Source organism: Adiantum capillus-veneris, chromosome 23 (genome assembly GCF_014529385.1).
Source record: "Adiantum capillus-veneris isolate H3 chromosome 23, ASM1452938v2, whole genome shotgun sequence".
Lineage (NCBI taxonomy): Eukaryota > Viridiplantae > Streptophyta > Polypodiopsida > Polypodiales > Pteridaceae > Adiantum > Adiantum capillus-veneris.
The window spans coordinates 144218202-144245053 of record NC_140953.1 but is presented as its reverse complement, the minus strand read 5'-3'; the positions used below and the strand labels follow the sequence as shown (position 1 = coordinate 144245053).

General features: G+C 40.4%; 1 protein-coding gene across 4 annotated transcripts; it reads right to left on the bottom strand.

Moving 5' to 3' along the window:
- Nucleotides 1-263: 263 nt before the first annotated feature.
- LOC147428746 (putative inactive cadmium/zinc-transporting ATPase HMA3) lies at nt 264-21502 on the bottom strand. 4 transcript variants are annotated; one of them, XM_086497213.1, is made up of 12 exons: nt 21111-21502; nt 4268-4353; nt 3745-4187; nt 3415-3672; nt 3246-3343; nt 2914-3169; nt 2697-2834; nt 2250-2577; nt 1963-2162; nt 1731-1879; nt 1581-1649; nt 264-1499 (listed from the first exon to the last, which is right to left on the bottom strand). In XM_086497213.1, the coding sequence occupies exons 3-12, from the start codon at nt 4073-4075 to the stop codon at nt 507-509; spliced, it is 2820 nt and encodes a 939-aa protein (XP_086353339.1). In that variant the 5' UTR covers nt 4076-4187; nt 4268-4353; nt 21111-21502; the 3' UTR covers nt 264-506. The 4 variants fall into 4 exon arrangements, with proteins under 4 accessions (XP_086353339.1, XP_086353340.1, XP_086353341.1 ...); XM_086497214.1 differs by having other exon boundaries at nt 4268-4346; XM_086497215.1 differs by lacking the exon at nt 4268-4353.
- Between the last annotated feature and the right edge of the window lie 5350 nt (nt 21503-26852).

The following is a 26852-nucleotide window of genomic DNA, read 5'->3' as shown; positions in this document are numbered from 1 at the left end:
TTGATAATAAAATTTTATATTAAAACACAACAAAAATTCCAACACTCTCCATAAATGTGATCCCCCCTTAACTTACCACCTCACCTTGTTTAGAACAAGCCCTTGAAATTTTGACCACCATACAAAAAAAAAAAGAGTAAAAATTGGCTCAGGAAGGGCAGCAACGCTAGATTTAGTGTAATCCCACCTACAAATTTTGAAATTTACCTCTAGGTTTTATATTTGTAAGTGAGAAAACCTACAAAATTTTGAAAAAATTAGTGTAGTTCGGTGTAAAAACCTTCGAATTTCAATTTAGGTTTGTTTTTTCATATATGTAGGCTTGCCAAGTTTTTGGAGAAAAGTTTTTTCGAGCACTGAAGGGCAGATGGGCTCATATCGCAGAGACCTCTTTTGATTTTGATTGTCCAAAATTGATTTTGGGCGACCGACCCCTGACAATGCCTGCAGAGTTATAAGGTTGGAATTGCCACAGCACATCCTGATTCCCGTGTGTGGGCACGGGGCTATTTTGCACAATAAGCCGCGCATAAATCAGTCTCGCTGCTTTCCAGCTTACAATTTGTGAGTGGCAGCTCAGCGATGCACGCCTGCACTGCTGACGTAGAGCAGGAGCAATTCACCTCTAGTGCACTCACTGCAGTGTCCTTTCCGCATCTCTTTCTGGCGTTGCTGCCAGAGCCCTTTACCACAAATTGATTACCGCAGCATTCTCGACCCTGCAGCTTGTTTGATGCCACACAACAGTTTAAAGAGTCCAAAATCTTCACCTTGAGATAACATATGCCCTTCTTGTCACAAGAGATCGAGTGAAGATCATGCTTAACGTGCTGCTGGTGGCCGTGGTAGTGATCATTGCCAGTTTTGGCGAGGTGGCAATGGCCATGGCCATGGCGGGAGGCCGGATGGTGATGCTGGTGACGGTGCTCCCCAACAGTGAGGTGGCTGATCTGGCTGTGGTCGTATTGCCTGTCATTTTTTTCATCGAGATTGCTATGGGCACAGCCGCTATCAGGACAACTGTTGTGATGGTGGTGATCATGCCCGTGGTGATGATGATGACCGCGATGTTTCTCAAATTTTCCCCTTCCAAGCAGAAGCATGCTGTTGAAAATTACAACCAAGCATGTACCTACATCCGCAAGAACTGCAGCCCAGAGAGAAGCAAATCCAAATGCAGCAAGAAGTATAATGAGAAGCTTAGTGGCTAGTGACAAAACTATATTCTGCCAAATCTTCCAGCGTACTCTTCGTCCTAGCTTCACAGCTGCTGCGAGTTGTCTAAGATCATTAGTCATAAGAGCTACATCTGCGGTTTCCATAGCCACTGCAGATCCAGCAACACCCATGGCAATGCCTACATCAGCAACTGCTAAAGCTGGTGCATCATTGATTCCATCACCAACCATACCAGTACAGCCTAACCTGGTTTTGATTCTACTCAAAATGTCCACCTTGTCTTGTGGGAATAACTGTGCATGCACCTCTAACTCTCCCAGCTGCAAGCCACACATCAACTTTTCATTTGTATTTTGATGATCTCCATACTTCATATCCTGATGAACAGCTGAACTGTATACCTTCTTTTGAGTCATGGTTGCCGCAGCAAGGCTGTCACCTGTGAGCATCACAAGGTGCACACCGCATCTCTGCAGAAAACTTTCATAAGTACCGGCACATATTCCCACAGCCTCAGGTATAATTTGTGAGCTCCACAGCCATTAGCTTACCTTCATGATTTGGACAAATTCTTGTGCTTCCACTCTCAAGGGATCACCTGCACAAAATATACCTGCAAGGTTCTCATCTTGCCCAACCCAGCTGATGCTCCAACCTTGGTTTCTCCAACTCTCCATCAACGCAGGTTCAAGAGCATCATCTGCAAGTAGAATTACAAGGTACTCACATATAATGAAATCACTCAATATGTCAATCCATTATCCACCTAAAGAAGTCAATTACCTTCAGTCCAGCTGAACCGCCTTGCCAAACGCTCATTACCTATATGGACTGTATGTCCACTGATGACACCACAAACACCTTCTCCGGCAAGTACCTCAAAACCCTCCACCTTGTCAAGAGGTGCAATGCCATGCAACTTGGCATATGCAACCAGAGAGGCTGCTAGTGGATGGCTTGACTGACTTTCAATGCATGCTATCCTACAGAGCACAATATTGCAAAAGCTCAGTCTGTATGCGTGAACTCTAATGAGTAATGCATGCAACAAAGATACCTCCATATAATACCAGTGAAGCAGTCTTGCTAGGTCCATGTTTTGACCCAAGGCCCTCACGTCTATGACTTGAAAATGCCCCTCAGTCAATGTCCCTGTTTTGTCTAGCGCTAGGACCTTGAGCTTCCCGAGAGCTTCAAGAGCACTGCCACTTTTTACAATGAGTCCCATCTTAGCAGCTCGAGCGATGGCACAAGTGGTTGCTACGGGTGTGGAGATGACCAGAGCACAGGGGCAGGCCACGACAAGAAGCACCAGAGCAACATACAGCCAGTGCCGTCGGTTATGAGCATGAACAAAGAAAGGAATGATAGCAATACCCGTGGCAGCTAAAACTACAACTGCAAGTGACCAAAACATGGTTATGTCATGTGATGCTGTGCCCAAGTGACAAAAACATGGTCATATCTATGATGATTTGCTCAAGTGTCAACACCAAATTTTTTAGCTTTTACATTACCTGGCGTATAGTACTTCGCAAATTTCTCAATTAGTTTCTCAACGTTGGATCGCAGAGTCTGAGCTTCCTCGACCAATTTCACCATTCTTGATACTGCAGATTCTTCAGCCAAGGCAGTTGTCTGGACGCTTAAATAGCCTGAAATGCCAACACTGTAAATAATTATTTCCTATACCATTTTCAGGAAGCCTTAGGATTGAAACAGGACAGCAGTTACCTGTGATGTTTAATGTCCCTGCCCAAACTGTGGCTCCAACTTCTTTTTGTACAAGCACAGACTCACCACTTAAACTGCTCTCATCTACTGCACTCTTTCCAAAGATCACAATTCCATCGATTGGCACAAGTTCCCCGGCTTTTACCGAAAGTATCGACCCTACCTCAACTTCTGCAACTGGAACTTTTGTGCCACTGTCAACAAGAATTGCAATCTGGGGTGCTAACCTTACCACAGATGCCAGAGCCATCCTTGCCTGCATACACTTTTATGATTGAGAGCAATCCCACTTACCAAGCGCACTTCACTTCAAATGCCTATTATGTTATTACCTTGTCACTGGATCTTGATTCCAACCAATCGGCTAGGGTAAATAGAAAGACAACCGATCCCGCTTCTAAGTAATCCCCTAGAAAAACTGCTCCGCCGACTGCAGTGAGTACAATACGCCTTGTTAATGTGAGAATAAAGAACTACATTACAAACGAAGCTAGCTTGTACCTGCAATGAGCATCAACACATTGATGTCTAGTATACAACGCTTTAAAGAGATTAGACTTCTCCTCACTATAGGTGGAATACCAACTGCCACTGCCCCCAAACCCAGCCATCGCAATGGGTTGTACAAATAATGGAAAAATGTCAAGGCCACCATAAGCCCAGAAGCAATTGTGTAGGGATTTGGCCATTTGTGAGCTGCCTTCCATTCTCCTCGGTGATGGATACTTGCCTCCAGCTTTGCATCATTCAATAATTTCACTGCAAACGCAAAGAAGCTGTAAGCGGGCCAAGGGAAAGGCATGATTCAGCTTTGACATACACAGTGAGTACCTAGCCATGCTGCAGAAGTCAATCCTGAGTCGTGCTGCACAGTCACTGTCCTGGCTGCAACATTAACTAACACCTCTTTGACACCAGGCAATGGTTCTATAATCTTCTTTACCAGGGGAACTTCTGCAGGACAACAAATACCGAAAATGTCTATGGTCGTTTTCTGCAATTTGACAGAGGAACATTGGCTTTCTACATGCACTTGCAAAGCCTCCTCTGCATCAATTTGAAGGAGTGGTTTTTTAGCCTCACTGATCGAGTTCAACTCGAGAGGAAAACTAGTATCAACCAAAGGGTCTGTGCAGAAAACGGAGCACAAATCCTCAGACATGTTGACGATGAACTCTGAGGGTGCAGCTAGCTCTACAATTTGCAACAACCATACTCGATTGAATCTGGATCATGAAACTAAGCTGCAAGCGCACTCACCATTCTCACATATCCTGGAGGATAAAGACAGTTACAACATCATGTCTTAAGTTGCGCGCCGGCTAAAGCAAATGCAAGCTTTGAAACAACGTACATGCTGGCAGATGCTGCTACATTGCCGAAACAATTCCATTCCTGACCGTGAAGGTACGCTCACCAGTAATTGAAACAGTCTGAATACTACAAGCAAGAAATCAAATATGGACTCTGCTTCTGAGAAAATGCAAAGCTCCTTTCGGTTTTGCCAATTGTCATTTTCTGCTTTGTTAAAATTTGAATATTGAAGTTTAAAGGGCTCCTTATGAGTTCAAAATTTCAAAATACAGGTACTAGGTGGAATCAATCATAGATTCCACGTCTCCTTAATCATCCACCTCAAAGATGAGAGATCTTGCGAAGGTATCGACCCTGCAACCTCAGCGTTTTGACAACGCACTCGGATCTTACCAGCCAAGCCGAAGTCCCTCTTGCGACGCGTGCCTCAAAGAAAAATAGCACCTTGATCTCGTCTTTCCTCCTCGATTCGTGCCCTCCTGTTTGCCACCTCCACCCGCCAGCTGTCGTCATCTACTTTCGATTTAAGCTCTTTGATCACAAAGGGGCATCTCCCTTGATTCCATGCATAAAAACTTTTACACCACCTATTTTAATGATGAAATATCAAAAAATTACCTGTTAATGTTTGTAACCTAGCAGCATGTTTGGTGAAGAATATAACAAGGTGGCATGTTTGGTGAACGATATAACAGCTAAGTCACACCTGAGGGGAGTAGGGGATTTTCAACAACTCCGAGCAGATTTGCAAAAAATCCGAACGCTCCTACTAACCCCGCTATCACTTTGGAAAAGGGAGAGATTAAGCGAAGGTTAAGGGCGAATTGCTTCGTTCGTCAATGTAGAAAGTTGTGAGCCAATCAAAGCGAAGCATGCGAGCTGGACCCTTTTCTGATAGTCTTTTCTGCGTCAAAAGGAGGCTAGGTGCGACTTTGTGCATTCCACTCCCCTCGCTAACCTGGGTGCGACCCGACTCTAAGTAGAACTTCTATATAGTAACCTAACATTCTTCACTAGAGTCTCAAAAGTACATGAAGAAGACCAAGACTAGATAAGACTCCTATTTACATACTTTATGGCGTTTTTAATGCCATAGCATGTGTACTTTTAGAAATGCAATAGACTATGTATGTTGGAAGAGAGCACTGATAGTGTCCTGTTTGGAAGAGAAGATAACACTCTAAGAATCAAGGCCATGTTTCTTTGGCCATAGCATCGGTGCAGGTCACATATTAATTGTTATAGAATGCCAATTTGAGCCTTCACCTTTTTTTTGTATGATAGGCCTCTTTATTTTGTTGCTATGTAGATGCCTCACTTGGTTGCACTCTATCTATGTTTTGTGTGCAAGTATGGCAATAGTGTACATCATCACCTAATCACAACAATGCATAAGCAAAAAGCAATATAAGGTGCATAGTGTTTGTTCCTCTACATTGAGGTGCCATAGGCACCTTAGAATGTAATGAGAGAAAGAAACGTCGCTCAATTGTTTATCTTTGCAAGAGTTTTGAGCATTTAGCTAAACTAAGGACCTGCTACGAAATTGAAACTACGACCCTAGGGATTCACTAAGTGTTATTGTATGATACCATGTGAGTGTACAACAGGGGGGTTTTGTAAAGCGAAAAAGACAAATTTTACAGAGGGAAGTACTATATATAGGTGTAAATAAGGCAGTTTTAGTGCACAAAGCTGACTTCTCCCTAGTACTACTAGTAAATCCCTCGAGGCTGTGACCTGAAATCATGCATGTCATTGATCTCTATCTCCCTCTCTCCCTAAATTACAAAAGCATGTTCTTTTTTAAGAGAGTAGACTATATTCAACTATTTAAGTGCTTGTACATATTCCCTTGTGCACAATCTATAGCATAGTAGTCATTTGGCTTAGCTCCCTTAAATGTGAGGATGGGCATCTAGGGAGTGTAGGAGAGTCTCTTTTTGTATGCACTTTATAACCTTTGAAAACTTGAGACTATGATCATCATACCCTTCTTGAGTTATCAACTTTTGATCATATCAAACTTGTTTTACTCACATTTTAGCCCAGACCATGTCCTTCATTCTTTCTCTCCAAGACTTCATGAATTCAATTTGTTAGTTGCCACCCTTATTATATCCATAGTCATCAAGCATTCTACATGTTGTATTTGGTCTCATAGGTCAATTTGACCTTTAAGGACAATGTGTGTGTGTGTGTGTGTGTGTGTGTGTGTGTGTTTTCGTTCATTGTGATTGTTTCTACAATATTCAAAGTCTCGCGCCCCCTCTCTCTCTTTCAGACTTCATTGTGATTGTTTCTACAATATTCAAAGTCTACCCCCCCCCCCCCCTCCTTCCTTCCCCTCTTAAAACTCAAAAAACATTATTTGTCACTCAATTATCTATTTTGGTGACGTTAAATGGTTTGTGTGTGTGTGTGTGTGTGTGTGTGTGTGTTTGGGGGGTGGGGGGTGGGTGGGGTACGAGTGGTGTCTTATTTAAGCTATGCAGCGGAACAACCCCTTGCCAACAATCTTTGGAAAAGAGTGTATTACTTAGTGTGAAATAGAAAAATAAGATAGCCCTAGAGTGATGGGCATATATACAATGCACGGGGGAAAAAACCTCCTAGTGAGGGAAAAAATCCCCCGACGGTCCTAAGTGTGTTCACACTCATCATTACCACATGAATATGTAACAAATCCCCCCTAGGAGTGATGTGGTGAACTAGAGCTGGCACATAGAGTATAGGGAAGTGCCATGCCCCAAAGACATGATCAATCCACAAAGGGGAATAAGCCCAAAGCATTGCGGAAAGCTTCAGAATTCTCACAAGACAATGCCTTTGTGAAAAGATCTGCAAGGTTGTCCTGTGTTGGCACATAAGCCAAGCTAATCTCTCTTGCTGAGAGGCTCTCCCTGATATAGAGGTAATGCACCTCAATGTACGCAAGCATAAAAAACTGGGTTCCTTGTGAGCCTCAATGCACTCTGGCTGTCAGTGTAGATGGTGTTGGCAATCTTCTGTCCAACACCCAAATCAGCCATAAGGTGTCTGAGTCATACACACTCAACTATAGCTATGAAGACTACCCAAATTGGCCACAGTAGGTTGCTTCTTGCTCAACCATGAGATACATGAACTGCCGAGCATGAAACAAAAACCACTCGTGGACACTCGCATGTCAAAACAACGAGCCCAATCTAAGTCCAAAAAACCATGTAAATCTTGCAGCTATGATCCCCCGTGGGATAAAATAACCTAAGATGTAAAGTGCCACTCAAGTAGCAAAAGATCCCCTTGACAGCCTGCGAATGCTTTGACCCTAGGTTATGTATAAATTTGCTGACCTGTGAGACTACAAACTCAATATCCAGCCTCATGCTGCAAACATAAATTAGGCATCCACCAACAGTTTGGTGAAGAGTGAGATTGGCAGGTCACCAGCATCATGAAGAATCAGTTTCAGACTCGTTTCCATGGGAGTGGCAATCCTCAAGTCCTTACATAGCAATGTCTCTATGTAACTCGTCTGACACAAGGCAATACCACCATCACACTCCTTAAACTGTATTCTCAAGTGATGATGCAAAATCCCCAAATCTTTCATCTTGACAATAGCATTCAAATCAGCCTAAATTCAGCAATATGTTCCTCATTGGGACCAATGATCAACAAATCATCCACATATAGAACAACAATGAGAAGTACATTGCCCTCATGTTTCACATACAAATTGCTTTTTGTTGGACTATTACGAAATCCCCTTTTGACCAAATGAGTGTCAACTTTCTCATACCAATCACGAGGAGATTGTTTCAACCCATACAAAGCTTTCCTACATTTGCACACTTTATCCTCTTTTCCTTGACAAAACCGCGAGGCTGCGTTACATAAACTTCCTCAAATATGTCACCATTCAAGAAAGTAGTAACAATGTTTGATTGATGTACATCCCAACCAAAATGAGCTGCCAATGCACATAGAAAATGCATGCTAGTCACACAACAAGTGGGAGCAAAAGTCTCTTCATAATCTATGCCTTTTTGTTGTGCATAACCCTTTGCAACAAGTCAAGCATTAGCGATCAATCTCACTATCCGGCTTGCACTTCAACTTGTAAACCCACTTTGTACCAATGGCCTTTTTTCCAGGAGGCAAATCACATAAATTCCATGTGTCCTCATATTTTTTGAACCTGTGCTTCATCAAAAGACAGAGGCTCCTCACCATCAGATAAGCTAGAAACGGTCAAAACCATAGCAATCTGATGCATAAGATGCATGGTGAGAACTTGAACGAGTACAAATATACAAATGTGTGTCCAATTTATTGTTATGTAAAGTATGCACCAACTATTTTGGCATATCTCTAGCCTGCTCATATTCAACCCTTTCCTCATCAAGTACGTCATGTACATCTGCATCAAAAATTGGCTGATCTATAACATTTTCAAAAAACCCCATAGGCTGTACATTTCCTCCTTTGCATTTACATTCAAACCTCCACGACTGAAAAGAGGCAATAAATTGTCATAAATGTTGGGATGCGAGGTTTTGTTGCATCTCTTGTGTGAACAATCTCTTCCACCTAGAAAAGTGTCATGTGTCAATAACCCGTGTGAAGAACCCCTTACCACCCATGTGTAAAGAAAAGCCACTTGTGTTTGTGCATAGGCAGCCACATCTTGTGCTCATGTGTCAAAAGGCTGACTCTTTTGTATAAGCCTATATAGAGACACATTCTGCTGAATAAAGTATATTCTATCATTTGCAATTATACCCTATTGTATTGTGCAATAGTCTCTATCTCAAGTTCTACACTAAGCTCTCCAAGCATGCCATTGGCATGAATGACACACTAAGCTATCCGCCTTAATCTAACAACTGGTATCAGAGCTTTGGATAGAGATTAATATCTCCCTAATCACAATTAGATACTAGACGCCCCTCCAAGCTAGATTGCATTGGCACTCTCTCTTAGGCAATTGCAATTGCTAATCAATTTCTTTGCATTTGCATGTAGATTAACACTAATCTATTTGCCAATTACTCATGTTTTTGGGCACGTTCATGGATTATGCCTAGAGCCACTACCCTTGCTTGAGGAAATTGCGATAGATTTATATGTAATTTTTAAGCATTCATACCTAATTTCATGCATTTGCATATTTAGCTACTAAAATTGAGCCCTCATCGGTTCAATTTTTGGTTAATTACACTCTATTTTTCATTAATTTTTGTGTGTTTTTTCTTCACTTCATTGCATGTTTGCCATCCCCATTTCAATTTCATGATTGTGTGCTTTGAATGTGCTCTGCAAGAGCTTTCAGCAGCCTGCTCAAGCTCTAAAATTGGAGGAGATTAGAGCCCCTATTTTCATTCACTAATTCTAGGTGTGTGTGTGTGGCTATGTGGACAAAGTGGGTGGGAGCCACCTCTTAAAGGCCCTCTGTAAACTGAATTTTGGACCAATTGGCTCACTCAATCCAATGCTCAACCGGATTTAAGTAGTTTGTTGCGTCCGCGATTGGCCATATTGACTGTAGACCGCAATCTTTCTGTCAAAAAAATTTCTGTTCGCTCCCGACCGGTCTGCTCCGTTCGTGACTGCCCCGATCTGAGCCATTGACTGGCTGCCAGTTCACTGCATTTCCGATGCCCTTCCGTCCAACTGAGCCGTCCGATCGTTGCTGCGTGTGCTGCCCGACCGCCAGCCAGCGCCCTAAGCAAGGCCTCTTTCACGCATGAGGACCATCACACCCAAGGCTCCAGCTCAAGGGCTCCCCCCCACGGCCACTGTTAGCAACTCAAAGCTTGGGCCCTTAGTAGGAACCTCCACCTGCAAACAATATCTCATCTCACCACTCTATGTACGTAGCTTTTTGTGCTTCATTGCTTCATTAGCAAGTCTCTACCTACTTCTTCAAGGCTAAGCCACTAATAACCTCATTCCCTCAAGCTTCCCAACCAACAAGAAAGATGCAATTATCGAAGTCAAAAATCCACAATGATGCTCACTATCTTTGATTATTTTCAATAGCTACATTTCTTTTTTTGTGAAGAGGTAATTCACGATCAGTGATTGTAGACCAAGCAATTTATGTATTAATTGATGTAACTTTGCACGAGGACTAGACATTGCCCATACATCTTGGGTAAGACCTTCCTTGCATGCACAATTAAGGGTACACTATAATGGGAGGAGAGAAGGGATTGACAAATTCAACGGCCATGGTTTCCACCCGTGGCAGGCAAAAACCAAGGGCTACATTGATGCGAAAGCAGTTATGATCCATCATTAAGCCACCAAATGATGATGACAGAGTGGAAACACGACAGAGCTTAGCAGAATTTGCAGCTAAAGATGAGCAAGCTCTTGGCATTTTGCTCACATCCCTTGACGACAACTTTGTGCATTATTTAGATGATTGCACACACACGACGCATGGATAACTTTAGAGTAGCATTTTGGTGTTATTGCCAAGAATTCTAAAATTTCATTAAAAAGGCAACTTTATGGATAACTTATAGAGCCTGGAGAAGATGTGTCATCTTTAGTCAATAGGCTCAAAAGTATTTGCACACAGTTGACATACATAAAATTCCCTATAGATAATGAAAACCAAATTGGTGTGCTTCTCAAAGCAATACCAGATGCAGATTTTGGCCAAATTGTAACAATGCTTAAAGAGAAAGACCTAATCCCTGAAATTGAAGATGTAATAAACTCTCTTCAAGAGCACAAAAAGAAACTCAAAGGCAGTCAACAACAATCAAATGGTGCTTATGTGGTCTCATCCAACCGCTACAACTGCAATCAGAAAAGGAACTTAAAGTGCACACATTGTGGCAGAACAAATCACCTTTCAAAGGGATGCTATGAAATCAAACCTTGTCGCATTTGTGGCAAGAACAACCATGCTACAAAGTATTGCGGACTCAACAATAAATCTTCACAGAGGTTACCAATCACAAAGAGCATTTCAAAGATAAAACAAAAGCAAAAATCAAGCTTGCCACCACTGAAGATCCTGATGAAGATAACGACAACAATATTGGCTTGGTATACGATGATATAATGTGAGCATTATCTCAATTGTACCTTACCCTCTATTTGTGCCAAGGGAGGCTTGTGTGTGTGCTTACATCCTGTTATTTTGTGTGCCTATACCTTTGTGTCTAGGGGAGGCAAATTTGTGTTCAAGAGGAGGCTTGTGAATTGTATGTCTCACCCTAGTGTATTTTGAGGGGAGGATTGTGTGAGTGATATGCGACCAAAAACCACATAGGGGAGGATTGTTGGGATGCAAGGTTTTGTTGCATCTCTTGTGTGAACAATTACTTCCACCTACAAAAGTGTCATGTGTCCATAACCCATGTGAACAACCTCTTATCACCCATGTGTAAAGAAAATCCACTCATGTTTGTGCATAGGCAGCCACATCTTGTGCTCATGTATGAAAAGGATGTCTCTTTTGTATAAGCCTATATAGAGGCACATTCTACTGAATAAAGTGTAGTCTATCATATGCAATTATATCCTATTGTATTGTGAAATAGTCTCTCTCTCAAGTTCTACACTAACCTCTCCAAGCATGCCATTAGCATGGATGACACACTAACCTATCCACCTTAACTTAACAATAAATTTCCTATGAGCTTACATTATTGTCTCTAGTACATGACTCCAAGGGCTGAACAAAATCTTCCACAAACACAACATCCCATGAAACCAAGATACACTTTGGTTGCGAATGGTACAAACTACTGTAACATTTTCTTTCAATACTATTACAAAAAAAAATATGACAGCCATATCATCCAATTTTTTGCGATGAGTTTGTGACATTAAAGCATAATCCAAACAACCAAAACGCGCATATGATCAATAGATGGCTTTCTATCATGCAATACTTCATTTGGAGTCATAGAATGCAAAGTTTTCGTAGGACCCCTGTTAAGTACATGTGGCACACATGATAGCCTCAAGTCAAAACGCTTGCGGCAAACCTTGACTCTTGACCATACATCATGCCATCTTCATGAGCGACCTATTTTTCCTTTCAGCAACACCATTTTGCTGAGGTGTATACAACACTATACATTAGTGTTTTATCCCACGACTAGCCAAAAATGCATTAAATTCATGAGACATATACTCCCCGCTCGAACGGAATGGAGGGTGCCCATGGTACATTTAGAGACATTTTCAGCCATAGCCAAAAATTTCTTGAATCTCATAAACACTTCAGACTTAGCTTTGAGCAAATATACACATGCATTCCTAGAGTAATAATCAATGAAACTCATGTAGTAAAGGTAATTGCCCAAGGACGGAGTTTGCATGGGCCCACAAACATCACTATGCACAAGTTGTAACCTGCATGTAGCCCTAACTAAAGCATCCTTTGGAAACTTCAAACGCTGTCTATTACCCAAAATACAGCCTTCACAAACATGCTTCACAAGTGCTTCAAGAGGTGGCAGAAAAGCAACCATATCAAATTTTTGTATACAAAGCAAACTGGGAAAATTCAATTGCCCAAAACGTGCATGCCAAATCTTTGCATCTGAAATAGCCTTAGAATCCACAATTGCATTTGCAAAATTTTGCCCACACTTGTCATACAAAGTGAGCTTATACAGCCCACAACATAAAATGCCTAATGCAATAATCTCATCCACCAAAACTAAGATCATGAACTGTATATCTGTTATCCACAAATTTGACAACAAGACCAAGTGCAAATACAGACAAAAGGTTCTTCTTGATCCTAGGTACATAAAGTCCATGAACAAGTGTGAAAGAACTTCCATTTGCAACCATAACTCCCTTGACCAGATAAGAGGCATTGTTTGCACAAGTAACTAAATTCCTATGAGAGACATCCTCAAGAGAGGTAAACAAGTCACAATGAGAGGTAATGTGCTTTGTATCACCACTATCAAAGTACCACACATGAGCATCTGCAGCAAATGACATACATGCATAATGGGAGAGAAGGATCATCAGAACCCATTTTGCATCAACACTAGCATCACAATCTCCTTTCATAGAAGAATCAACAATAGCTGCACTTGTAGTGGAACTAGTCTCTTTCTTCTTAGCCTCTTTAGCCTCTTTAGCCTTCAATTTTAGACACTATTTGATCAAGTGATCATTAGCTTTACAATAATGACAACACATCTTCTTTTTGCTCTTTTTACCAGAATTCCCAAATGAGGTGATTCCAACAGAAGCATTGGAAACAAATGATTTTCCACTCGCCAAAGAACCATGAGAAGTGGCTACATTGTTGTTACCACCTTTTCTTTAAGCAAAAATAGCGTGCATGTTCTACTGCATGTTGTTTAGCCCTTTTTTTTGTTGGAAAGTGACTCTTGCAATAGCAATGTGCATAATGCATCAAACTTGATAACTTTTGGATTTCCTTGGGTCATAAGTCTCCAAGTACTTAGCAAAAGTCTGATAAGAATCTGGCAAAGTATCAAGAATAGTCTGCACAAGGGAACTGTCAAAAATTACCTTGCCTGCAGAAATAAGTTGCTCGTTTATAGCCTTGATACATACCAGCACGGAAAGTGTCCATTTCATATTACTCATGCATAATCTTTGACTCCAACTCTTTACGCAACAATGCAATTTTAGCCTCATTGCGACTTTCATAAAGACCAACCATAATATCCCAAGCTTGTTTTGTAGACTTTACTGAACAAATGTGAGGAGTAATAGTGCGCTTCACAGACAACCGCAATCAATGCATAAGATTGTGCATCTCTTACATCCCAACGAGTTTGTTCAACCGTAGGCAAAACACCTCTGGCAACTGCAACCCTACCACCAAAACCTACAACAAACTCAACATCGCCTACATCCTCAGAACCAAGGTGTAGGGTAGAGGAGCCAGTAAAAAGACATGACCAATACAAGTACGCCTATAACTTGAAGCTAATATATTGTTAAGATAATGCAAATAGAGGATAGGAATGGATAGATGTGTGAGTAGATCTTCACGAGCGCTACAATTTGATACCCATTTCAAAGAAAATCATTGAGCACAAATGTAAAATTGAAGCATTACAATTTGAATTTCCCTAAACTGGCCCCTGCTTTATAACTGTACCTAAACTGGCTCCTTTACCCTACATCAATGTCTTGCACAATATTCTAAATGCCCTTCGACACAAGTACATATTGCATCATGTAAGCCCACATTGGGTAATTGTCTCCATCTAAATTATCCTCAACAGCAAACATCATGAACACATCTGTGTTGTTGTCAGCCATGGAAGAGGAGAAACGAAGCGAGACCAACATGTGCTATATAGCACAACCCTTAGAATACTATAAGGGACTTATTATGCAAAAAACTGACCTGATGGGCATATATATAATTCATGGGGGGGGAAAACCTCCTAGTGAGGGAAAAAATGTCTCGACGGTCCTAAGTGTGTTCAGACACATCACTACCATATGAATATGGTAACATCTCTCTCTCTCTCTCTCTCTCTCTCTCTCTCTCTCTCTCTCTCTCTCTCTCTCTCTCTCTCTCTCTCTCTCTCTCTCTCTCTCTCTCTCACACACACACACACACACACACACACACACACACAGACCCATGTGTTTGGTGTATAGTAGAGCCTTGCATGAAGCTCGTATGTCAAGGTGTTCACCATTTCGTACTCCACTATATAACGTGCGTTCGTGGGGTGTTAAAAAACGCCTCTTTAATTTTAACATGTATGAATGAATAAAATGACCCTTTATTTTAGGATTTTTTTCAAAATTGAATATAAAAACCCCTTATTTTAATGTATCTCTTTTAAATTGCCTAAATTTTTTGTAACCCCTCCTTTTGAACTCACGTTATACATTAACATGATTACCTAGTGCACCCCCCGAGGCTCATGTGCACATACATATACGAGTTGCACCTATCGTGGCATAGTAGTTGAAAAATTTGCACTTTGATTGTGGAGATGGCCCATGTTGATGTGTGGACAAGCAAGCTCCCTCGTTATTGGATGTGCCAACTTTTACATTTGCATATTCTTGCTACAAATTAGCATTAAGGTGATACAAGTTTGGCTTGTTAGTAATGTCTTGAAATGGAAGTGGATTGGATGACATTTAGAGCTAGCTTGATCAAATTAATAAGAGAGACAAGGTTTAATGGTGATTCACAATGCAATAGCTATAACCAAAGGATGTTGGCTATGAAGGGAAGAACTAGAGAGAACTCCACAGATAGGAGATTTAGACGATATTGTGGAGGGAAGAAAGGCTGGGAATCTTGAGTAGAATTCTTTGAATTCAAATGGTTGCTCATGGTTGTGCTAGAGAGAGAAATGTTGTTGGGACACATGTAGAATAGAGACTACCATCTCTCTAAGCTTGAGGTGAAGAGAGAGAGAGAGAGAGAGAGAGAGAGAGAGAGAGAGAGAGTAAGCAGATTTGCAACCTCAGGAGATCTCCTCTTTTGTCAAATCTTAGTAGCAACAAAGAATGGCATAGGGAAGTTCCCAACCTAGAATCTTATCAAATAGGAGAATAATACCTAAAAGATGAATAATTAACTAGGATTGCATTGGGCATTTAGTGATTCACTTGAGATGCATAAACTTCACTCGCACAGTAGTTAAAAAATGTGCATGAAGGACACTATACCTTGTACTCCCAAAAAAAAAAGTATGTTGTAATTCAAAATGAAGTAATAAGGAAGCGTGAATAATTGATCTTGCTTCGTTATGAGTTGGTTGTGAAACACAAAGTGGACGACATTCCAATCGCGAGCCTGATTAAAGTGCTTTGATACCCCTATTATGTCATAGAAAGACCACCACATTCTTTGTCATAGCCAAGGAGTAGGATGTAAGGAGCTTAGGTTCACCATCAAACCATAGAGGTCTAGAAATTGCCCACTGCACAATGTCTCATGTAGAAAACAATGGTGATAATCGCCCGCTCAATACCAGATTAGATTGATGAGGATGTACTTCTCCATCTTAGCCCCATATCCCATGAGCACTCCAATATCATGTGCCTCATCCCAAACCATGAGCATTCTCATCACCTTCTCTACAATGGCCTACTCATGGTGACCATTCGAGCTCTACCCCCACTACGGGTGGCATCACTTATGCCTTTACAACCTACATGATAGTTAACACTAGGTTGGTAATGGGACACTTTTATGTCCTTTTAAGTGACCATTTTCCTTGAATTATGTCAAGAGTTTCAAAATGGATTTTGAGGTGCTATCTATCTAGAAAGTTGTCTCATGAGCTGAAAAAAACTCGACATTTTTTTGGAATATCAATTCCATCTTTAACCTTGTCCTTGCACAACATTTCACAACCTAAACTGTGTGAAAAAACGGGTCCTATTTTTGGCTTTTTTCAACTTTTTGCAACTATACCACTCTAGAATTCATGTTTGTGAGGTCTATAATGCTAGAGAATTATCTTTAGTAGTCCTCAACATGTCCTGATGCTTCTAGGGAGAAATAAATGTTAAAGTTGTAAGTTATGACCAAATTACAAAAATTATCAAATCCTGTTTTTTAGCCAATTTTAGCTCTTATATGATTTTTTTGGTGGCTTTCATGATATCCAAATGCATTTTTGATTTTCTATGTCGCATATTATAACATAAAGCTGACATTCCTTGATTTTTGGGGCACCTAATATCCTATTTTGCATAGTACACAACGATGGTTGATTTTTTCAATTATAGAAGAAAACGAAACAGTCTAGTATATTAAGTATAGCTTTTTCAATATTGTTAGTTTCTTGTGAAAACTACATGCATTTTGTAGGTAATAACCATATCTAGTCATAAGGATCAAATTTGGCTAGATATTGAATAGTTTCTATGGGATTCTACAACTCATAATGTTGAACCTAGTTTTTTCATGTTTGCTGTATTTAGCACTTTATCTTTGTCCCCAAGATTCCCCTTGGTAAGATATGTATTATTCTTTTGACATGCTCCATGGCTCCTCATGAACCTAAAGGACAATAGGGAACTAAGAAAACATGCATATATTATTTGTATTGAGCGTGGCTATAGAAACTTTGATGATATGTTTGCAGAATGGTAAAAATTCAACTTTTTTGCACCTATTTCTTTTGGCAAAACAAAAAATAGTGAGTGAGAAGCAATCATATGTTCTAATCACCAACCCATTGAAGTTAACTAGGGAATTTATCTCAAGTCCTACAAAAATCCCTAATCTTATTTTTATGCAACAAAACGTAAGAAATGACTGTTTTGATGAAAATGTACTGATCCATCAACTTTGGAGGCTTGGTGTGACGAAAAGATGAGAAATTTTACAAGTTTCTTATTTTTTCCATGTGTAGTAGGCCTTGAACTATAACCTCATGAAAGGATTTTACAAAATGAGTGGATCTACTATGGTTTTGGAGGTTTTTTTCAAAACCCTGAAAGGACATTTTTATGTCCTGTTAGGTTACCAACCTAGTGTTAATGTAGAGGTTGCGTATGATATGAAAATATTGTTATTACTCTTCTTGATGTACATAACCTCACATGTGGAGTAATAGAATATTTATGCCATAGGCAAATCTTTTAGCTTTTCTACTAATTTGTACCACGATGGGAATAGGATATGGCCTGATTATCCAAGAGTAGCTCCTCTTAAAATTGATAAAGCATCAAAACAAAATAAGAAGGCATACTTGAGAACAAGGGTTGTATTTTGTTGAGCGAAAATTGGAATCAGTCACGTAAAAAAAGATTGCATCTTAGATACAATGCTCTTAAGGCCAAGCACAAGGTTAAATGCGGAATCCATAGCTCTCAAAATGCCTACTTTGTTTAGTATTTCCAATTTTGTGGATATAAAATACTTCAAAATCATTATGCATTTATTTGAATAATCCAAGAAATTTTCATGGGTTATAGTATAGAAAAGTGTCTCAAGAAATAAAAGTATCACATTACAACATAGCAAGTTTTTGTTGGTGGAGGGCGACTGCTAGCGATTCATCTTATTTAGCTTGTTATTCTTCTCCATCTTTACCATGGGTGAGGAAGTATTGAATGTTTATGGATAAATTTTCAACCTAAACTATGTGAAAAAATGTGTGTTGTTTTTTGCCACTTTTCATAATTTTGGAAATAAACCACCTTTAAAATTGTCTTTGCGAGGTCACCTAGAGTATTATATGATTAGCTTTGGTAGTATTTGAAGGCAATTTCAAATTTGCACACAATATGGATTCTACATCATAATGCTATTCTTGCTTGAGTTGTATGGCACCTAATACCCCATATAGCAACTCTGGGATGGTTTCTTAGTTTTAGCAAAATCACACTCATTTTGATATGGCCATGTTCTCTTTGATATTGCTAGTTTGATCGGAGAAGCATGGTAATTTTGTGGGCAATGTCTAAATATCACTAGTATAGGTTTTAATTTTGGGTAGATACTGATAGTTCTCCAAGGGATTGTATAGGCCACATAATAGAAGTTGAGAATTTTCATAAGGGTAGGTTTAATGCTTCACAAACATGTCCAAAATTCTCCTCAAGTGGCCATGCTTTGACATTTACTATCGTTTGTTTGAAGCAATAGTGATAGTAGACATGATAGCCAAAGAAGAGGAACAACACAAGCAATAATGATGGTAGACATGGTAGCAAAATTGAGCGCGACGGTCAACACAAGGACAAAAGTCACATAAGAGATGATGATGGAGATCGTAGTAGACATGGTGGACTTGATGATGGAGATAAGGGTAGACATGAGTGGCATGACAAAAGATATGAGAGATGAAGAGGCCGTGACAAAGATAATAGCCATAGGGATGCAATGATCAAAGGACTCACAGGGAGCCTGATGCAGGGAAAGATATAATGAATATGCTAAGACATGAGCAATAGATATGATTGAGGTATATAAGATGAACAGATCATGATAGAGACGATAAGTATAGATGGGATTGTAGCCACAGTGAAGGTAATCGCAGGACTCACAAAGAAAATGATGATCACGGGGATAAATATAATGGATGTGTTGGAAGTGATGATGATGATGAACGTAAAGATAGAAGTATGAGGGATTGAGGTTATAGAATTCCCTATCTCTTCAAAAGGGCATCAACCACAACAACGTCAAAAGGGCATCAACCACAACAACTTGAGCTATTCAATCTTTACCGAGGTAGGGTTTCACATGGCATGAACCATGGGTTTTGTGCAGCTTGTGGGCTTTCCTAATCGTAAGGAAAAAATTGTGCATATGTTGCAAATTGCCATATGTATGATTGATGATGCAAAAGATGTTGTGAGCAAAAAGTATAGGTTAGGGTTACTTCCATGACTAGGAATATCATTAGTAGGCTTTTAATGAGAGACTTGGACCAAAAGATAGGGCAAGATCTTCTACCGTTAAAAAAAGCTCTTTCAATGAGGAATTTAATCCCTCTAATATGAATAATCTTGCAGTTGGTCCCAAAGGGCTTTTTAGAATTATCATCATAGAGCAAGATGAAAATGGCTCTTCTAAGGGACCACTAAAGAGAATGAGTTTACCTGAGAGATGGGAATGTAAGCAACCAATGACGTTAGGGGTCTTGGATGTGAGGGATCACCCCAATTATGATGCTAATGGATATGGAGTCTTGTATCAAAATGAAAATTGTAAGAAGTCGAGATGGTTCACTTCAAAGAGTTACAATGACAAAATCTACTTTAGCCAAAGAGAGGAAAGAGTTGCAAGAGCAATAGTAAAGGACCGTGCTCATCGCCCGATTCCATCCCAAAGGATTTGAATCGCCCTTGGGAAGATCCCATGCCACAAATAGGAGCGTGGCATGTCACTCAGGAACTTCGTGGTGTGTGACTCTTTGTGTATGACATGCCAAAGTGGAAGAAGGATGAATTTGGTAAGGCAACCATATTTGGCCAACAATCAGAGCTATCAATATAAGAGAAAAACAATTTACAAGCTAAAAAATAAGTTGATTATAGCAGTCCATAAGAATGGGAGGAAATTAGAAACAAGTGCGCCTACAAATAGACGAACAGAACCATGTCAACAAGTCGTATAGGCTCATCATCTACATCTAGATCTCCATGATTTTGTGTTTGCTTGGACCACACAATTACACTACAGGGAAGAGCACAACTTCTGTTTCTTATAATTTCTGGGGAGACACAGTGCCAACTCTCCACCATACTTCTGCATGGCACTTTTGTGTGAGACATAGTGCCAACTCTCCACCATACTTCTGCATGGCACTTTTGTGTGATACACACTATATATAGTTTGTAGTTTGTGTCATTTCATCACCGCATGACAAAAAGTTTATCTACTCACATGGTTTTTTTGTAGCTTGACAAAACAATGTTCTCGACCTTGCGCACTTGCACAACACGCTTACTCAATGACAAGGTCAACATTCCAAGTTAATTTTTGCATTTCTAATCTATGCTACCATTTATTACATGCTAACAAATTCTTTTTAATTGGCAACAATACATCAATGCTAAACCATACCAACAGGCAAGGCCAACCAAGCAAGATTAGTTTTATAATGTAGAGCGTGACTTGCATATGTACCTAGAGTTTTAGGGGGAGAAAAAATTGACTCAAACCTAGTCCATTCGAGTTAAATAGACCCTCTGGGAGTTAGATAAGGGATTGATGCCCCATCCTAAGGTCTTGCTAGGCCATGAACTTATCATATAGCATATGGGTTACCTTATGTTCATGTCCTACTGCGTAAGAAGCGCTCTCTCTCTCATGATAGTTTCACCTACATGACTCATGGCACACCCTTAAAATTAAAAATATGTGATGTTGATTGCCAAAATCGACATAGTAAATCAAGTGTGATGAGTAGTGAAGGGGAGTTCGGAAGCACCTGTTCTTAAAATGCGGCCATGAAGGCTTGGAGCACCATCACATTGGATGGGGATGGATCATGGGATGAGCCAAATAACCAGCGGCAGGGCAGTCTTGGAGCCTTCGCAGTTATACGACAGCAATAAAAATAAGGTGGACACTTCTCCAAAAAGACGTGCAGGAGCAAATTAATTAAGCAGGGGAAAGAGGCAATTAGCGGGCGGGCTCTCCTCAGCTACTCAAGTCTCGACGTGATACCGAGGCTGATCAGCAGATGTCGAGATTATTAAGAGAAAATTTACATGAAGGAGCACCACCAATCAATCAGTGACATCAGTCATTCACGATTGCTGCCAAAGGTGCAATACAGCAGCTGTACTAGTACTAGGCGTGTGAGTGCGCACGTGCGGGCGGGCACTCATGGCAGAGAGAGAGAGAGAGAGAGAGAGAGAGAGATTTTTTGAGCATCATAATATAGGTATGGATAATGATATGGTATCTTGTGAAAGTGGATGGACCTTTGGAAGAGGTGAAAGGCAAAGCGCACTATCTAATTCGCTAGTACGCTGATCATCAGCAGCTATAATTAATAAATTATATCCTTTATTTCACCTCCACAAGCGTCCATCTACCTCCACTTCCATCCAGGTACTGTACGACCTACCTCACTCTCTGATTCCTCCCGAGTCCCCACCTGCATCAGCATCAGCACACTGCACACCAACAAAAAAAAACGCATAGCGCACTTCTCTAGTTTCATTTTCAATCAGCGCATATTCAAAACTCTCTCTCTCTCTCTCTCTCTCTCTCTCGATTCTTTTTGTTCCAATCGCACAAACCCCATGCTAATCGAACCAATCTCTCTCCCTCTCTCTCTCGCTCGTTGGAGTTATCCAAGAGCGCCAAGAGCACCTATAGCTCTCTCTCTCTCTCTCTCTCTCTCTCTCTCTCTCCGGAGTTATCCAAGAGCGCCACATGTTGGGGGGGGGGGGGGGAGATTCCTTTTCTCCAAGAGTAAAATAATGCCTATCAAATTGGCTATCCAAGGTAACTCCGTGTCTGCAATCAAGGTAACAATAGGTGGTTTTACTTAACAGCGGTAGTCTCATTGCCTCCATGGGATCTCAGAACTTTGGAGGCATTTATAACCTACAGGAGCGTGCATGCATGTCTTGTGATTCCCATCTACACACACGCGCGCTTGCGTGCCCTTCCTCCTTTTATAGTGTTCGGAAATAATCACTTTTCCAAACATACTAAATTCCGTTCCTTGAATTTGCCAACAGGAAATTTTACAAAATTAGGTTTTTTTTTGCGGGTTTTTACACTATGTTTCTCTATTTTGGCGTGGAATTTCTTCTTTTCCTCTTGACCTCAACCAGCAATTTTGAAATTGAAAACGGCACGATAAGACACATTTTTCCTGAGCACATATCAAATCCAAGCTCACGTCCTTGATCACCCCCATTGAAGAAAAAAAATCGTGTATGGACCCTCTCTCTCTCCCTCTATGTGTGTGTGTGTGTGTGTGTCACGGGCCCGCACTACCTGTTTACTGTGTCACTTACACAAGGCACACAGGCGTGAATGCTCCCAGATCAAACTCATGTTGACACGTCCCCCCCCCCCCCCCCCCCCCCCCCCCCCCCTTTCTTTATTATAGTATAGATATGAAACCAGCTAATGTGAATTTTCATTCAGCATTAGGTACGAAGGCAAACCTTTAAGCACATTGGTGTGGGATAGAGCTTTGAGGTCTCTTGGAATTGTTCATAACTTCCAATGACATTAACAAGGTGAAGGAGCGTGTCGCTTGCTAAAGCGTTGTAATGGAGGTTTATAATACAAACAAATCAAACTCGAAATTCCCTTTAAAAATTGAAAGTAGGATCTTCTTTGTAAAAAACAACTTAAGGATGCACATTGTGTTGATAATTCTTTTTGGCATGATTTCGAAAGCCAAAAGGCCTTTTCAAACGCTCTTATCAATTGCCATTATTTTCTTCACTAGAGCTCCATTAAGAATTCTAGTCTAGTCTTAGTAAGGGTAGCTACAAAGCTCATAGTTTGACTACTTCATATGCTGCCTTGGTGGAGTGGTAGCTACCTAGCATGTAATGATAGTACCTTAGCTCGGTGTGTAATTTGGGTGAGAGTGGTAGTTCTATGTGTCATGGTGGTAGATACCAGGATTTTCTTTATACCTACTTTTAGGAGGGACATTGCTACTAATTCCGATAGCTAGAAGTAGCACCTATTGCAATCTATGTAGTAGCTACCAATGTTATACTAATACGTACCATTATTATCATGGTAGCTACTCATATTTTGGCAGGTACCATGCCAGCTTGGCAACTGTCGATCTTAGCTTGGAAGCTAGTAGTGATGTTGGTGGTTATACATGTTTTCTCGGCACTTGCTAGTATTTTCTTGGTAGCTAACATTGTTATCTTGGTAGCTACCATTGTTATCATGGTAGCTGCCATTATTTTGACACCTTCCATGATGGCTTGGTAGTTGCCATTGTTACTTTGGGAGCTCCCACCAAGGTTGGCGGCTAGAGGTGTTTGCTTATCAAACATGGTAGCTACCATTCTTATTCTGGTAGCTACCACCCTTAGTATGCTAGCTACCACTCCTATTGGAGTAGCTACCTCTCTTATTTTTGGTACTTACCTATCTTTTGGTGGTAGGAAGTCAAAATTGTTTGTAATCAGTTAGAGGTGAAAAGGATTAGGTTCAATCACACCTAGTACTTCATTGATCACTCTTTGGGGAGAGGAGGATCTACTATAGGTCTAGCCAACAAATATCTACAATGTGTTTGTGCTATTCATAAGGCTAACAAAGAAACTTGGCTAGACATTACCCTCAACAGTCCTTTCAACTTTACTTGTGCTAATATTTATGCACCAAACGCTATGCCTAAGAGAGATGAGTATGGAAAATAATTGCAAAGCTACCTAATCCTCTTTTACTTGTTGGTGATTTCAATATGGTAGATAAAATTGTTGATAGGTGGAAGAATAAAGGGCAGGTCATCACTGGCACACAAAAAAAAGCAAATGGGTAGATCCTCCCACTCAAGAGCTCATTGACCTCAGATAATCATTAAGGTAGGAAGAAATCCTAAATGCTAGTAGTGCCCTTGTCTACACTAGACAATTTAGGGTAGGCAAGATTGATAGACCTAACAAGAATATGTTCGATCCTATCAAAAAGAAAAAGTGTAAGGATTTGGTTCCTTTTTTCAAGAATAAACAAGGCACTCTAGCTATTTCTTGTAAGGAAAAACTGGCCAGTTCTTTACATATATTTTCTATGGGATCCCCATGAGGTCTAAGGAAGTTTAAGAAGCTAGAGCTAAAATAGCTCAAGTGAGAAAGAAGATTGTGGCTCCAAATATAGCCCTTCTTCTTAATCAGCCTCTTTTTGTTAGGGGGAGCTTGAAGAAACTATATGTAACTTCAAAGCCGAAAAGGTACCTTGTTTGGATGGTATTCCTAATAATGAATTCTATATATAAGGAGTTTTTAATTCCTTATCTTTAAAATTTTTGGCAAGAAGCTACTAGAGTAGTGAAATTTTCTTGCAAAGTGTCGATATTGGGGTCATTAAGTTGTTTCATAAAAGGGGACCTAAAGAGGATCTAGGCAATTGGAGACCCACAACATGTCTCTGACTTCAATTTATATAATATTCCTAGACAAGGATCTTGGTTGGTTAATTTGCCCCCTTTGGGATTAAAACCTCTATACCACTTGAAGAAGGAGATAAGAGGGTTTTTAAGTAGCTGTTGCTGCTCTATGATGACTTGCCAAGAACTATTACATCCTCAAAGAAGAATATAAGTAGTAATTGTTTGGGGAGATATTGGATGTGATAAAGATTTTTGCTTTTCCAATTTTTAGATATCCAATCTTTAAGAGATTACATAGATGGTTTAGGGCCATGATAAAGACAATGGCCACCTTGTGTTGGAGTTGCAGGTACCATTTGTTAAAATCGGGCGTGTCTATGATAACTTCCCTTGACTGAGGTTCTAGATTATATTCATCATTAAGAGAGCTAGCGGGGAATGAGGGTAGGGAAGAGGAAGAAGAATCATCCATAGGAAAAAGAAATAGTTCCTCACTTATCATTACTCTTCTTGCTTAGCATAGCATAATAGCATAGTAATGAAGATGAAGAAGATGACAAGCTTAAGCATTGAAGCATGGTTCTTGGTTGGATTTGCATTCCATAGCCAAGAGTGTTGTTGTAGGCTCTCAGCTTGGAGAAGGAGATGGAGCTCTTGCACTTTGCACTCCACACAATGAGAGAATGTGTGTGTGTGTGTGTGTGTGTGTGTGTGTGTGGGAGAGAATACCCCCCTCTCATGCTTGGTCCACCTCTCTCTCTCTCTCTCTCTCTTTCTCTCTCTCTCTCTCATTCATATTATTTAATTATTTCATTTGGACATGTGTCCTCTTTTTCTTCTTTGAGAGAAAGAACTTAATTATTTATTTTTATGTATCTAATTCTCATTGGACCTCTTTAAAGCCTATCCAATAGCATTCAAGCACATCATGAGGGTCACATGTGGAGGATCATTCGAACATGTGTCTTCTATGCTTATTATGTCATTTGGTTTGAATTGAATACTTCAAGCACTTAATCAATCAAGCATGGAAACGTTGATGCCTTTTAAGAGTTTACCTTTGAATTCAACACTTCAAGAACCTTAGTCATTTAAGCATGTGAGAAGCACCTCAAGCTTTTGGGCAAGGTTCCCACTAACACTTAGCAAGCCGACAAGCACCTCATGCTTGGGTAGGATTCCCATCTCAAGGTCAGCCCTAGCTTGCCTAAGATCAAATGAATTTTTAACACTAACTTTTGGAGGTCTTTAATGAAGATAACCCTAAGGTCTTTAAGCTCCATTAGAGGTACCATTGCTCTTTAACAGACCATCTCTCATTTGGACCCCTTTAACCTTGGCCCCGTGTTGGGATAGATACATAAGCACATATCCATATTCCAACCCTTGTTCCCGTTTATTCTCCCACATTAAATGATCAGTTTAATATGAGAAAATCATTTGGGTTGGTTAAATATTAGATTTTATGACAATGAATGTTGGTAGTAGGAGCACTAGAGGGAACATGTTAAGGGTTGAGTGCAAACAAACTGGGAGGTGGTCAAGTGTGCACAATAGGAATCCCGTTACAGAGGGCCTCATGCAGAGCTATCGCTTCTAACCCCCAAAAAAGGGGAGGTGTGAAGAGGCTAATATGAGTCACATAATGGAGAGAGATGAAAGGCATGTAGTGGGTTTCTTCAATCAAGGCATGCTACGCATCCCTAGGTGCCATCTCTATCCTTGTCTCTCTCTTGAGGCCCACCCACAACATGACGACAAAACCAGCTCTTGTAGCCAAAGTGGGAGAGAAGAAGATCCGATTTGAATAGGTTTTGGATAAAGCAAATGTACCTTTTCTCAAGCCATGAGGCACATGTGTGTGTGTGTGTATGTGTGTGTGTGTGTGTATGTGGGTGGGTGGGTGGGTGGGGGGGAGGGGGGTAAGAGAATATGGGGATGTGTGTGTTTGGTGCTTGCCCTTTTTTGTCTCTTTTGTTTCTTTCTTGTTTTCATATTTTTTATTTTTCTCTCAAAAAACCATTTTCTATTTTTTGTGTTTTTAATGTTTTGAATCTAATCAAGAAAAAGGAGATTATTCACAAAATATTGAATAAATTTTAAAAATAAAGAAAATACCAG